Source organism: Temnothorax curvispinosus, unplaced genomic scaffold, assembly GCF_003070985.1.
Source record: "Temnothorax curvispinosus isolate PA1 unplaced genomic scaffold, ASM307098v1 QBEX01006643.1, whole genome shotgun sequence".
In the NCBI taxonomy this organism is placed as follows: domain Eukaryota; kingdom Metazoa; phylum Arthropoda; class Insecta; order Hymenoptera; family Formicidae; genus Temnothorax; species Temnothorax curvispinosus.
Window position 1 is genome coordinate 21,698 of NW_020216423.1, and position 14,518 is coordinate 36,215.

The window sequence follows — 14,518 nt, forward strand, 5'->3', positions numbered from 1 at the left end:
TAGTATCTTAACGCGCAATATTAATCATTTTAAACCGTTTTAGGCAGCTTTAATAAAAATAATTCGAAAGTATCTCTTCTTCTGTAAATTTATTATTTGATATTTTATTTCTAGGGCTATAGCGGTGGCCCTCTCATCGCAGTACATAATCACGAGCCTATTCAAATTGATATTGGCTGCATTCGGAGAGCGTGCTATTAGCGCTATTGTATCATTCTATCTTTATCGCTCATTAAATGTAAAACAAGGATAGAATAAGCAAATAGCGCTAATAGCGCGCTCCCCGAATGCAGCCATTGTGAGTTATGGAGATGGGTTTTGCCCTAGCTACTGTTCGATAGTGTATACTATAAGGTTTCTCCATTTATAAACTGGATTATTAATGATGTTACAGTGACCGGGATAATAAAGTGACCATCCCGTATCGTACATAGAAATATCTTAAAACTAATGTTTTTAATGGAAAAGCTGTTATCGGGCTTTTCTGAAACGATTATTATTACACTAATGTTAAAAGAATTGAAAGAGTTTTTGTAATAACAAGAACCTATAACTTTATCTTAACAAAACAAGTATTTTCATGTATGTGACATTATAAATCTTAATCTATACTTAAAAAAACCAAACTCTATAATATATTTAGTATGGTCTCTTTTGATCTTTTTAATGACTGCCGCCAACCATCTGAGCATACTTTCGACTAGATTATGCATGTATTATGGACTAGTAGTTAAAAAACATCGTGGACAGTGTGGAAGTTAAAAAAACATTGTAACAGTGTGGAAAGCATGAGAAATGCCACACTTAAGCATTTATGGTCAACTGATGAGGACTCACAGCCCGGCTTATACCTCGCCGGCGCGGCGCCGAGAGTTGGGGCAAATATCGATGCTGTAGAACCACGGTCTTACATACAGGTCTCTCAACTCGTATGGTGAGGATGGTTCGCTTGACGAAGTATGCCGAAAAGTATGAGGTCGCTGTCGAGGGATGTTCTATGAGAGAGAGAGACAATAGTAGGGCATACGCATTATATTGTAATCTAAGAATCCACAATTTCCATAATACATTTATAATAAATATATATATATATATACCAACGTTGATTCAAACAACGACAGAAACTTGACTAATGAATAAAATAATTCAATTGTAAGAAATTGTATTTACTATTGATAGGGTAGACCGGGGCACGTTGTCACACATTTTTTTAAATATTTTTTATATTTTTTACATTCAATATTTAAGAGTACTTTGATATGCCAAAATTTTGAGTAAACCCTCAGCTTCAATTGGACAGTATCGAATTTTGTGTGATTGTTACTCTACAGTTGTTACATAACAATAAATAACGACAGGTCGCTTGTGACAACGTGCCCCGTGACCGGGGCACGTTGTCACATCAAATGTAATTGCATGCAAAATGTAATCCAAACTGTATACAACGTAAATATCAATATATTATAGTGCGCTGCAATGTGAAAAAGTAAAATCCTTCACAGAAACATTTATTTTATTTCAAAAAAGTACAAAAAGCACGAAGTTTCCGTCTTAATCTAAATAGGCAAGAATTCCACTCGAATGCGCAACTTATTGATAAACATTTTTTCTTTTATAATCATGTCGGTGATTAAACATAAAATATTTTTATTCGTTATCGTCATCCAAAGATTCGCAATAGATTCCCATCAAATTCGTGACAACGTGCCCCGAGGGCATTTTTTTACTTCAAACAGCCTCATGTCTGACACGTTTGAGATATTCGTAAGGTTAGGTACATACTGCACGCGGTAGGTAAAAGTACCTACTTTAAGATAATATAAAGGTCTATTCTGAAAAAACATAAGCTTCATGTCCAGTACGTTGAATATTAGACAATAAAATTTTACTTATGGTCGCAAAAAACTTTCAAGTTGATTTTACGTCAACACGGCTGGCGCAATCTCAAGACTGTAAACACACCAAAGATGGGCATACACTAACACGTTTTGGGAATGACGGGTGCTGCCCTCCGGTTATTAGTTTTTTAAATAAAGCCAAAGTGACAACGTGCCCCGCGTGACAACGTGCCCCGGTCTACCCTACTATTGATACTATATGAATTATTTTATTCATTAGTCAAGTTTCTGTCGTTGTTTGAATCAACGTTGGTAAATACCTTCTCTGGGTTTTCCAAAGCTCTTCTGCGCAGTTAGCATTTACATTGTTATCCAATATTTGTGCAAACAAGTGTCTCCTTTCAATCATTTTTTTCCAATAAAAGCTGCGGTCCATTGAGGATGGATGTTGTACTGATTCGACTGGGATTTTCCCAGATCCGTGCCGAAAGTGCATACAGATGTGTAAACACGTGTGTAAACGGGAATGCTCATGTGAATGCCATGTCCACTGCATATGTATAAAGCCATCGACGGCGATACGCAAAAATAGTCGCAGATGCGCTTCGTTACAAAACGCTGTTATTAAGACGTTCTTATCAACAGAAATTTCTGTGATAAACCCGTGCAGTAATCACGATGATTTACCTTCAGGTAAGATTAGACTTACTCGGCGGGGAAGATTGCGTACCCCATAATTCAGCGCGGTGTCATATTAAATTTAAGCAAAATAACGGTCTGTTCAATTTTATTAGACAGAAAAACATACGTCTTTTATTTAAAATATCTAATATTTAAGTTATTAAGAACAAAGCGATGCTCTTTCTCTTTCAGTAACAAATTTTTTTTCTTTTGCAACGGGAATATAATTTGCAACAATATAATCCACTTTTATTTCACACATTAAAAAGATCATCTATTATTTATTAACGTCTTATAAATAGTCAAGCTCTTCCCGTAAAGAAATAATAGCTATTTGCTGGAAAGATTAAATGTCTTGTTTGCTGCGACAATAATGAGGTAAGCTCAGTGAGTTAATGCGGAGCCTTTAATGAGAGCAAGTGACATTATTTCAAAGAATACGTTTGTTTGACAATCAGTCAACATGCCGCAATTAGAACGTGACATCGTTGCATGTCATGCACGTTTTATTTTTCTTTTGGTATGTGGATAATAATAATTGCAAATTTTATTCAACTTCTCGTTTTAATGTGGAACACATGTAGATTGAGTACATGTGTAGGTATTTTATAATAAAGAACGGTAATTTATGTACATCTCGAGGGGTCACCTTGGATGACCTTGATATTTTAGTATGTTGTCAAGGTCACCCTCCTGAGTGACCTTCAGAAGGTTTTAACTCGCGCTCTTTGTTTATTCAAAAGTTATTTTAGCAGCGAATTGTTGCTTTCGGCTCGAAACGGGGTCTACAATTGTTGTTCTATAAACATCGTATAATAATTTCACAGAAAACGCGTGGACTCGTGGATGGTAGAGCTGAAAACAACGATTTACTGCTTTAAAAAACTTTTCTTTGTTCATGCATGTACTATTTCGACATATATTAGTCATTTATGCCTTTTAATACTCAAAATAACTGCTACATTTCTCCAATTTTTTTGTTAATAACTTTTGAATAAACAACGAGCGTGGGCTAAAACCTTCTGAAGGTTACTCAGGAGGGTGACCTTGACAACATACTAAATATCGAGGTCATCCAAGGTGACCTCGATGTACACAATTACCTAAAGAACAACTGTAAAGAGAACTTTCGGTAAATTTTGTCATCGATCGTGAATGATGTCAAGCGAAGAGATGAATTATTTAGCTTGACGTGCAAAGGTTTCTTTTTAAAACAAAAAATATTTAAATGATTCTCCGCTTCTGACATAATAATCCAATATATTCAGGTGCCGGTAGCCTTAAACGTACATGCATGCACTTAATCGCTCATCAGGCCGATTGATTTGCTAGTCTTGACCCATATGTAACAGTCGCATACAGAGAAAAATTGTGAGAGGAATTTTCGAATTTGCCAGAATAAATTAATTTGTAGAATTTATGGCAAATTTATTATAAACTAAATAATCTTTCTTAGATTTGATAAATTTCGGTAAATTCGATAAAAATTCTCGACGCGAGGATTGATAAAAGACTGTCGCGTCAATGAAGAGAAAATTTGATGCACATAGTCTCTAAAAAATTTCAATTTTGAAAAATCTTAGTGGTTTAAAACGCATTTCTCGGATCGTTAAAGGAATTATTTTTTACTGCGCTAACGAAGATAAAGATCTTCGGAGATTTTCCGAGAAGTAAAAGGCTCGAAGGACTACAATGCCTTTTTAAAGGCAGTGGGGATTTTTCTGACAATAAACTCGGATTATGATGGACATTTCCAAGAGACGAGAACGTAATGATAGGTTCGTACGAGAGGTATATGTACATACATAAACATGTTCAGGGTCGTGGTGGATTTCGCTTGACTGAAATAAAGATCAGGAAGATTGCTCACATTTCACTACATATGTTAGATGTGTACACGTCCGTTTTTTACTTAAAAAAACAAATGAACCAAGCGAATAGATTTAACATTAGAACTATGAAATGACCCGTTTGACATTTTTTAATAATTTATTCCTCATTTTTAAAACATTTTAATTTCTGAAATTTTCCCTGACTTTTATTGAAATTTCATAAATAATTAATTTTATTAATTTTTTTTCTCTTTTTCTCTTTTCTTTTCTAAAATTTCTTCGGTAGAACTAAATCTGGACTAATCTCTGCAGGTAATTCTAGTGTGAACGCACGTTAAAATTATATATGTAGAAAAGCTTTCTTTAATTTACATATATATATATATATTTAAGTACAATTTTGAGTCTTAATAATTCCCAAATTTTTCTTAAAATTTTTGCAAAATTTCTTTAAATGCATCTTTGTCAGATTTCTTCGATTTTTCTTCGTGTAATCCGAGCCTGGATCTCCAACTTGTCGTGTACGTCGTGACGTTTTCCACGCAAACGTGACAAACCAGTAGTGGGGAAGAGTGGGGTTACTCAAAGGCATTCTCCTCTGGCGTCTCTTCCTGATCGCTTGGACTTAAGTCAGTTCTGCCTCTTCTCGATCGTCGTTCGGACGTCCAACACTAGTCCCACCAATTAATCGACACGTTGATTTGCCGTTTTCCTGAAGCTCCGAGAGAGTGTCGAACAATGTTGTTCCTCACGGTGAGTGTCAACACATTCATCCGTTTTTCTTCTGACATTCCATTCATCTCGTTTCGTAAAGTCCGTTATTTGCTGAGAAGATGTATGAGGGGACGATCTTTCATGCTACGAAATTCGTTGGAATATTATTCATGTGTTGTTAGCATCGGAGATTGGCTCTCGATGATCGTGAGTATCGTGTGTCGTTGTACTCCATCCTGCAATGACCCTTGATTGCCAGCCTGGTCGGAAGTTCAACCGCGATAAGTCTTATCGAAAGATTCGCGAGTGTTTTCTCCCCTTCGAGAAAAAAATTCTGAATTAATTTCCAGCGAGAGAGAGATATAATTATATATATTTAAAAAAGTTATCAACTTTGAGTTTAAAAACGTTTTTAATTTTTAAATTTTTGGAGAAATGTTGGACGGTTTATTAAAAATGTCAAATTTCTTATTTTTCCGATTAATAACATAAAATTTCTAGTATAATTAATTTTAATACAATTATAGTAATTATTAATATTTAATACACAAAACTGATTCAAAATTGATCGGTGATTTTAGAAACGAAGTAAATTTGTAATGATAATTTTCAGATGTTCGATGGGAGAAGTTCTCCCGTATGTAAACAATGTTATTAATGCTAGAACACGGTCTATTTTTATTTCGTTTTATCTCGAACGACGTCAGATATTTATATAATAATGTTATAATCTCTCTTGATATCCACAAACATACTGGTACACGCATATATTCAATACTCGACGTAGATCAAGCATTTTTTACAATAAAAACAATGGAAATGATGGCGTGATATCATCAGGCAGAATCCTCTAACTAATATTTCGTATTTTTAGTATGCATTTAATGTTAAGCATATTTGGTTGTCTGTTGACATTGAATACTATTAAGCTATAATAATAAAAATTTTAATTAAAGGCAACGTTTTTTTTTGCTTCAGGACAAATATTGACTTTACTCATAAATTTTTTATTGTAATTTTGAGTTCGTAATTTTCAGATGTTTTCATTTTAACGTTTTCCAAAAAATTATTTGTATATTATTTCGTAAATATGTTTAATTGCAAGAAATTTTTATGTTTCTTTAGATGAAAGGAACAATAAATGTCATGCAGTTCTATTTTTCTTATTTTCTTAAATAATTTTATATGAACGTTGTCCTTCAAAATCGTTGTTCTTCAAAATCAACAAATCTATACGAACTGCTGAATCAATAAGAACTGTTTTCTTAACGATTCTAGATTTAGAATTCGGAGACTTGTGACTGAGACTTTTATAAATATTTGAAACTTTGGCACATAATTCTATATGTTCTTTTATGGTTATTTTAAAAAATATTAATAATGACGGAAGTTATTGGTAATAAAGGAAAATAGTTCTTTCCGTTCAGTAACTGGTGGTGGACGTGATTCCGGAGTAACAAAAAAATCTAAAACAAAATTAAAAAACAGATTCATAACCTAGAAAAGTGTCTCTAAAATGTGTTAAAAAGCAAATTTAAAAAAAAATTATTTTCAATTTTATTAAAGAAAATGCAATTTTATACTTGTTTTGCAACTAAAATAGTTTTTATTTATTTAAAGAATTTTTTTCAAAATTCTGTTTCCGACACATTTTAAATATTGTTTCAACAAACTTATGAAAAATGTTTGAAAGACATTGTTAGAGTCGTTTTCGAAATTTTATGTCCATCACCAGCTGCTGAACTGCTTCCCATCATTACCAATAACTCCCGTTATTATTAATTATTTAATGATTAATAATTTAATAATTTTTTTCTTAAAATAAAAGAACATAGAATCATGTACCGAAGTTTCAAATACGCAGTTTTTTATTTCTTAAATATTTAATTTGATAAAAAAAGATAAATTTTTTGCTTGTCAAAGTTGGCCGCCCACTTAATTAACTAAAATTCTCTGTATTATGGTTTTATGACCTGTAATGACTCAATTGGACAAACGTGTCTACGGCTAATTCAGACCTTTACGCCTTAAAATGTTTACGTAAGGAAGAAACTATGCGCCGTTCTTACGCTTCTCACGGAATTCCCCTGTCGCGTTCGCACTGCTTGATCATTCATAAATTCTTACGTCACGAGCAATTACCCCGAGCTATTTGATCTCGAGCGAACGAACAAAAGGAAAAAAAAATGAAGAGTTTGAGCTTGAGAGCGAGGCAGATTGTAAGCGAGCACGCTTGTCATGAATTGTATACACGATACATGATCATCATGATAACGATCATCGTACAATGCGAACAAAGAACTTACGTGGCATTTCATTGCCTAATCGCACTATCGATCTCATTAAATTCTAATTATAAGTCAGAGAGATCTTTAAAATTAAATTGCAATTCTAGCCTTAATTCACTGTCCTCGTCATTTTTAATTTTTATTTAAGCGAATTCTCATTTTTCACTTCTAATTTCAATTCACCTCTTTTCTGATTTCTACTACGTCTTTACTTTTAAATGCTCACCATTTTCGGGGCAGATACAACTCGTAAGCATTGCCGTGTATATGTACGTTCACAAATTTATTTAATTTTAATTCAGGTTACGGTTTTATTGGAATTTTTGTTTCAATTCCAATTTTAATTGTTTTATTTTAATTTTAAAAATCTAGTTTTAATTTACTAATTCCGATTTTTATTTGAATTTTAATCCTAATTCTAGAATTTATTCAAGGAAGTGAAGAATTATGATTGTAGTCTCACCAACACACAAATTGGAAATTACATTATATACATTACCGCTTATTAATTATCTCGTAAAATTTATATCACGCGTTACCGGGAAAGTCACAAGTCGTCATTGAAAATACCGCTTTTGTCAACCGAGAGTTTTCGTCACACCTTAATTTTAGTCATGAAAGCAGGATGCCCTATGATGTCATGGTACTAGCTTCACCGGCTGCTTTCACTCGCCGTTAGCCTCCGATTTCCGATCCGGTCGCAATTTCGCCGCAATTGCGCAGGAAAGTAACGAACCGAGGAAACATGCCCCTCCCTGAGGAAGAAAGTTGCGAAGGAATCGCGCGGGGCTTATGTCATTTCAAACAGAGATGCCTCCTGGAATTCAAGTATACGCAAGATGGACCGATTATAGTGATCGCGAAAAGAATGCTTACCATTCTACCTTTTATACCTCGTGAAAAAAACAGAAAAAGTAAAGAAAACATTTTAATCTTTGGATGAATCCTTGATCTTTAAATGATTGGGGTCCTCTATTCGGAATTAGTTATCGCTAAACAACTTGCAATCAGCCGCGATGAAGCGACCGGCGATATAACGATCGCGTGGCGAGCGATACGGTCTAGAAATTCGCATAAAAGCCGTGGTACATAGAAAAACTTAAAGCAGTAAGGAAATCAACGGTATAGATTCGTTACCGCTTAGGGTCGTGCCTTAAGTTCTTGACTGTGATTGGCTGATTTGCTTACTACTTGAGTTTTACTGCTTAAGTTTTTCTGTGTGCCACGGCCTTAAATTATAGGCCATTGTCGCGAGGAGCATCGTGCACGTTGCAAAACGATAAAAAAAGTACCGGAGACCCAGATTCCTTCCGTCGACGTCTTCTGCATCAAACGCGCACGATTCCTCGTCGTCACCGCTTTCTCCGCCGTGCGAGAAAGTTTTTTTTCTCTCGATCGAATATTCCAGGGAATGATGCCAGCGCGTGCGTTTCATGCACGCGTTAGATCTTTTTATGTTCGGATATACGTGTATATAAATTTGGTAAATCGCCGTCGAGTATAAACAAATTGAATTCGCTATTACTCGCTGTCGCTATGATACGAAAGTCTTCGAGAGATTTCTCCTTTGGAGATTAAACCTTTCGAGAGATCCCGATTAGCTTCATTTTGTATTGTATAATCAACCTCCTAAAGCGGCTTGCTTCGTAAAACATCCCAGACGATAATAATATCCCATCAGACAGCAAACATATCCAAAATCGGAACATAAGACGTACGTCTTCAAGACACGTTGTTAAGACATCTTTAAGACGTCTTATGTCCTGATTTTGGGCATGGTGCTGCCTGGGATATTATTATTGTTGTCATGAAGAACACGTCGTTACATAACGTTGATTAGAATCCAATCTTTATATGTAAATATTAACATATATATATATATATATTTTATTAAAACATATTTTATTTAATAACATGTAACATCGCTGAAGTAAAGTTACAATCCAGGCAACACGCCTGTCTCAAATCGGGAGATATGACGTCTTAGAGACGTCTTAATGACGTCTTTAAGACGTCTTATTTCCCCGATGTGACACATTATGTTCACTGGAAATATTTTTCTTTCTCTTATTTCTATTTTCATTTTTGCAGGCGATACCGTTGCTGTCGGCGATTAGCATGATTTCGGCGCAATGTTTAACAGGAGATGATGTCCCCTCGGTAATGGACCCAACGTCGAGGGTGTCGTTAACGGATGCCCGATTTGACTTCGCGCTCGACAGTCTGAAGAAGACCGCGTTGATCGAGTCGAAGGACAACATCTTCTTCAGCCCGCACAGCATACACCAGGCCTTGAGCCTGGCGTACTTCGGCGCTCGCGGTACCACCGAGGAATCCCTGAAGCAGGCCCTCCACATTCCAAATGAACTCTCGAAAGTTGACGTTCAACGTTACTATGCCATCGAGAGATCGCTCAATCAAATGCGTTCTCAGGTGAGTGATTCCGGCGCGATTGCGTGATTTACTTCGTCGTCGCCGGAGGTATGTCAAGGTGACCATCGCGCAGTTTATCCTCACATCAACGCCGGGAGGTAAATCGCGTTCGGATCCTCAAGGTCCTGAAGGTTGCTGTTTGAGAATCGCGAATCCCCTTGGCCGACTTTTAAGATTGTCTTGTCTTGTTCAGCGAAATGCTTAATTGCATGGACGAATTTGAATGACGTAACGTAGAGATTTCCGCGTAAAGAAACCGATAAGAAATGGTGGAAATAAATTTCAAGTTTACATATTAAAGGATCTGTAATGCGCCTGAATTATGGTGTAATATCGAAGTATGGTGGGTCAAAAGATATTTGTTATTACAGAGGATTTATTAAAAAATAACGAAAATGGAAATATATTTTTAACAAGGAAAATTATATTCGACACTAATTGGCAAAAATCGTTTATTTGTATATCTCATGACGTTTCAACCATTGATTTTGGTCCTTCTTAAGTGTTATTTTAATTTACATATGTCGTATACAACTAATCTTAATTATGGCATTGTGCTAGAACAAGCCAAATATATTTTTAAGCAAAACAAAGAAAGAAAAAATTCAAGATTAAAAACTGAAATATATCGCAGCAGGTTCTTTAAAAACGGAACTTAGAACAAGAAATTTAAATTATGTTTTGCACAGACAAAATATTTGGCTTTGGATTCTATTTAATTTTAATAAAATAATTTAGTGAGTTTATGAAGTAATTTAGACATTTTTGAAATTTATTATTTCGAGGATGGAAATTTTTTTAAAGTCATGCTTGTATGAATGTGATGTACAAATAAAGTTTGTAAGAACTTACTCAGACAGAACGCAAAATTGAGACATAAGGTGTCTTTAAGACATTTAATTTTAAGAGGTCTTATGTCTCGATTTTTGATATGATGCTGTCTGGATATTACCTCAGCGATTTCGCACAGAAATTCTCGGAAATCTTGGAAGAAAATGATTTCTTTATCCTTGATATTATTCATTTCAGATGAATGGATCCGCAGATTCCTACGATTACAAAATTGCTAATAGGTTTTGGATTACGAATTCCAAGAGGCTGCGCGAATGTATGCTCGATTTCTTCGGGGATCAGTTGCAAGTAACAAATTTCAGTACGAATCCTACTGAAGTGAGAAATCAGATTAATAATTGGGTCAGCAATATGACGAAAGGTCACATTCGCGATCTCCTGCCGCCGAGCAGCATTGGGGAAGATACCGATCTCGTTCTGGTAAACGCGGTCTATTTTAAGGGCCTCTGGGCCAATCGTTTCGACCCGAAGAACTCTAAACGCGACATCTTCTATGCCTCCGGCACGCAAAACTCTGTCACCACTTTCATGCGTCAGAAAGGGAACTTCAATCACGGTAAGTAAACGTCATTATATACATTCGGACTTTATCTCATTGACTTATCTACTACTTGACTTTTTTAATTAAATATAAACGAAATATTTTTTATATTTTACTTTGTAAAAGATTTATTCAAATTTATGTGTAAATTATAATATTGGATATCTTTATAAAAATGTGAAATATTGAAATGAGATTATAAACACGGTCTCCAATTTTGATAAACGTCAAAAGCATTAGGTAAATGCTTAAACATCGATCTTATAATAAATCTGACATTTCGTATGTACATCGCGACTTAATTCGACCTTCATTCATCTATTTTTTTTTCTAATCTTAGTTTCTTCTTTTCAGCTGTCTCTGATGAGCTAGGTGCATATATCTTGGAATTACCTTACAAAGGTAATGAGATTTCGATGTTCGTGCTGCTCCCTCCGTTCTCCACCGCACGGTCTGTACAAAATTCTTCCAACGAGCCGCAGGACGGCATCCGTCAATTGGTGGAACGTCTGGCGACGGAGAAGGGGTCGCGGGAACTACGCGAATTGCTGGACGATGGGTTACCGCCGCGCGAGGTCGAGGTCAGCCTGCCACGTTTCGAGTTCGAGCGAGAGCTGCCAATTAGTCAGCTGCTGCACGCTCTAGGCGCTGGTGAACTGGTGACACCCAACGTGGCCGATCTGCGCGGCTTTGTCGCGGACGGCGAGCAGACTCTGCACCTCGGTGATGCCGTACATCGTGCTCGTATCGAGGTCACGGAGGAGGGTACTACTGCGGCCGCGGCCACCGCGATCTTTACCTTCCGCTCCAGCCGGCCCACCGAACCCGCCATCTTCAACGCCAACCACCCGTTTGTTTACCTGATCTATAACAAGGCTGATCACACTATTCTCTTTACCGGCATTTTCCGCTCACCAGGCACAGCCCAACCAACAAATTCCCTGACTCCCGGTGCTGTTTAGGTAGATCCTGACATTTAGGTCGTTTAAAAGAAACTCAGTCTTGGAGAGATAGTCGAGCAGTGAAGTCTGACGATGTGACGAGGGTTGACACATTTGTCATTCTATTTCTTTTTAATCAATTGATACCATTTTACAGGATCTGTTTCTCGTTGATTTTTGTTAATGATCGAAAACAGTTGGCCCTTTGAATTACGTGAAACTGACGTCACGGATCTTCAAATCAGCGAATTTTCAAAGTATTGAAGGAAGGGTCCCCCATTTTTCAATGATTTTTCAAGAGGAGTCCGTTGCATGAATCTCATTAATTTATTCTCGTATTTAGATTTTATACTTTATGACGTCTTATTTTTAAAGTTAGATAAAGACGAGTGTAAAACAAAACAAAAACTTACACGTAAAGACGTTACCGTTAATTTCTGATAATATACATATATAGAAATTCGCGAACTTCGGCGAAGGGTGATCTCGCCGATTAACTGAAACAATTGTTCGACAAATATTTCTTCCTTTCAGTCCAAAAATGAAATTATTCTATAATGTATTTGGATAGAAAACTAAAAATAGTAAAAAAAGCAAAGATTTATGCAATAAAAAAAAAGAATAAAAATGTTTTTAAACATATGTATAATTCGGTTTTAACATAAATTTTTTTTATTAAGCGGTCTGATAGATCATGGCATACTTTCTTTGTAAACTTTTTGAATTTTTGCAATATCTTCAAAATTGAAGAAAATATAGTACACGAAAATGTGCTGTGACGTCATTTCTTATATAAGTCATACCCTTTGAAGTTGTCGTCATCAAAGAAACTTTAGCTAGCTATAACTTTCTCAAATTTAGGTTTTTTTTTAATTCAAAAAGTACTAAAAATTGGCTTAGATTCTCTACATTAATTATGGATACCACTTAATAAAAAAAAATGTTAAACCCGAATTATTTGTTGTAATTAAATGTTTTTAAATTTATTCTAATATTATCATGATTATAATTCGATAGCGGCAGCATGGACATGATAGAGAAGATATTTGAGTGAATATAAAAATAAGTCGTTAGCTTGAATCATAAACTCAAAATAGAACATTATATAATGCAGGGAAAATTACCGCTAGAATATATAAACAAAATGTCCGCATGACTTCATCTCACAATCAGTCTCTGAATATTTTTTGGCTTTGTTATCGTTTATTTCAAGTTTTCATGTGGTTGCGGCGTCCTCACCAAATTGCGTTAGTAAATATATAAATAACATTATCGATTGATATCGACTGCTTATGTATTATTTATCCTACCCCAGTAAACAAGGAACATATATTAAATTAACGTTTAGAAATATTGACTTTATGTGTATTTTTTAAACGTTTCTTAATATTATACACATATTTGAAAAATATTATTTCGTAATATGATTTTTCTGAATGTTGTTAAAATATTTTAAAAACGTTACAGAAAATATTCAAATGTTACTCTGACATTTAGGTAAATGTCTAGATTAAGGGTGACTTCACCGATTTCAATGACTTTGATATATGTTGTCAAGGTCATGGCCCCGAGTGACCTTTAGAAGGTTTTAGCCGTCGCTCGTTATTCGTTAAAAAGTTATTAACAAAAAAAAGTTTAGAAAATATAGCAGCTATTTTGAGTATTGAAAGGCATAAATGACTAATATATATGTCGAAATAGTTCACGCATACACTTTCCACGCGAAACGAAGTGCCACATGGGTTCGTAGCGTGCCTTACAAGCTCATTTAAGTAGAGGTAGTATTAAACAATTGATCAATGTAATGAAAAAAATTGCATATTCTATATAAAAAACTGATTCAAAAAGTCCTTTACAGTTTTTGGACATTTTTAATATTAAGCGGGATATTGCAATTTAAAATTTGAATAATTTCTCAAATAAAGCTTTACAATAAAGCTTTACGAGCCACGCGCTCGGTAATTCGATTAAAGACAGGACACTCGACAGGACTGCAGATTTCCCTACTTGCTCCATGTCTATGCACTTGTATAGAATTTGCTTAATTAAAAAAAAATAACCTAAAGATGTAACAAAATTTATTTTTTATATCACAGTTTATTAACATATTTTAAGAAGTGTTCTTTTGGCTTTGAAGCTGTACACAAGTATTCAATTTTGAGATTTCGAGGCAATCTTTTTCTTATTCACGGAATATGTATTAGACATGCACCTCAATAGGTACTTAATTTGAGAAATTATTCAAACTTTAACTTCTCTCGCTTAATATTAAAGATATTAAAAAACTGTAAAAGACTTTTTGACTTAGTTTTTTATGTAAAATATTCGATTTTTTTTAACGATATACATCAATCGAACACTCTGTATAGTATTATAGTCATAAAATATGTAGTATAAT

General features: G+C 34.9%; 1 protein-coding gene across 2 annotated transcripts; it reads left to right on the forward strand.

The window, feature by feature from the left end:
• Nucleotides 1–2,444: 2,444 nt before the first annotated feature.
• On the forward strand, nucleotides 2,445–12,626 carry LOC112456068 (serine protease inhibitor 88Ea-like). 2 transcript variants are annotated; one of them, XM_025018359.1, is made up of 4 exons: nucleotides 2,445–2,531; nucleotides 9,445–9,786; nucleotides 10,816–11,194; nucleotides 11,534–12,626. In XM_025018359.1, exons 1-4 carry the CDS (start codon nucleotides 2,517–2,519, stop codon nucleotides 12,139–12,141), a joined length of 1,344 nt encoding a protein of 447 aa, XP_024874127.1. In that variant the 5' UTR covers nucleotides 2,445–2,516; the 3' UTR covers nucleotides 12,142–12,626. The 2 variants fall into 2 exon arrangements, with proteins under 2 accessions (XP_024874127.1, XP_024874126.1); XM_025018358.1 differs by lacking the exon at nucleotides 2,445–2,531 and adding an exon at nucleotides 4,955–5,104.
• Nucleotides 12,627–14,518: the final 1,892 nt, after the last annotated feature.

Excerpts from the sequence above, each read along its gene's own strand:
- LOC112456068 (XM_025018359.1), top strand. Across the intron at positions 9,787-10,815 it reads TCAATCAAATGCGTTCTCAG|ATGAATGGATCCGCAGATTC; the intron begins GTGAGTGATTCC and ends TATTCATTTCAG. Across the intron at positions 11,195-11,533 it reads GAAAGGGAACTTCAATCACG|CTGTCTCTGATGAGCTAGGT; the intron begins GTAAGTAAACGT and ends TCTTCTTTTCAG.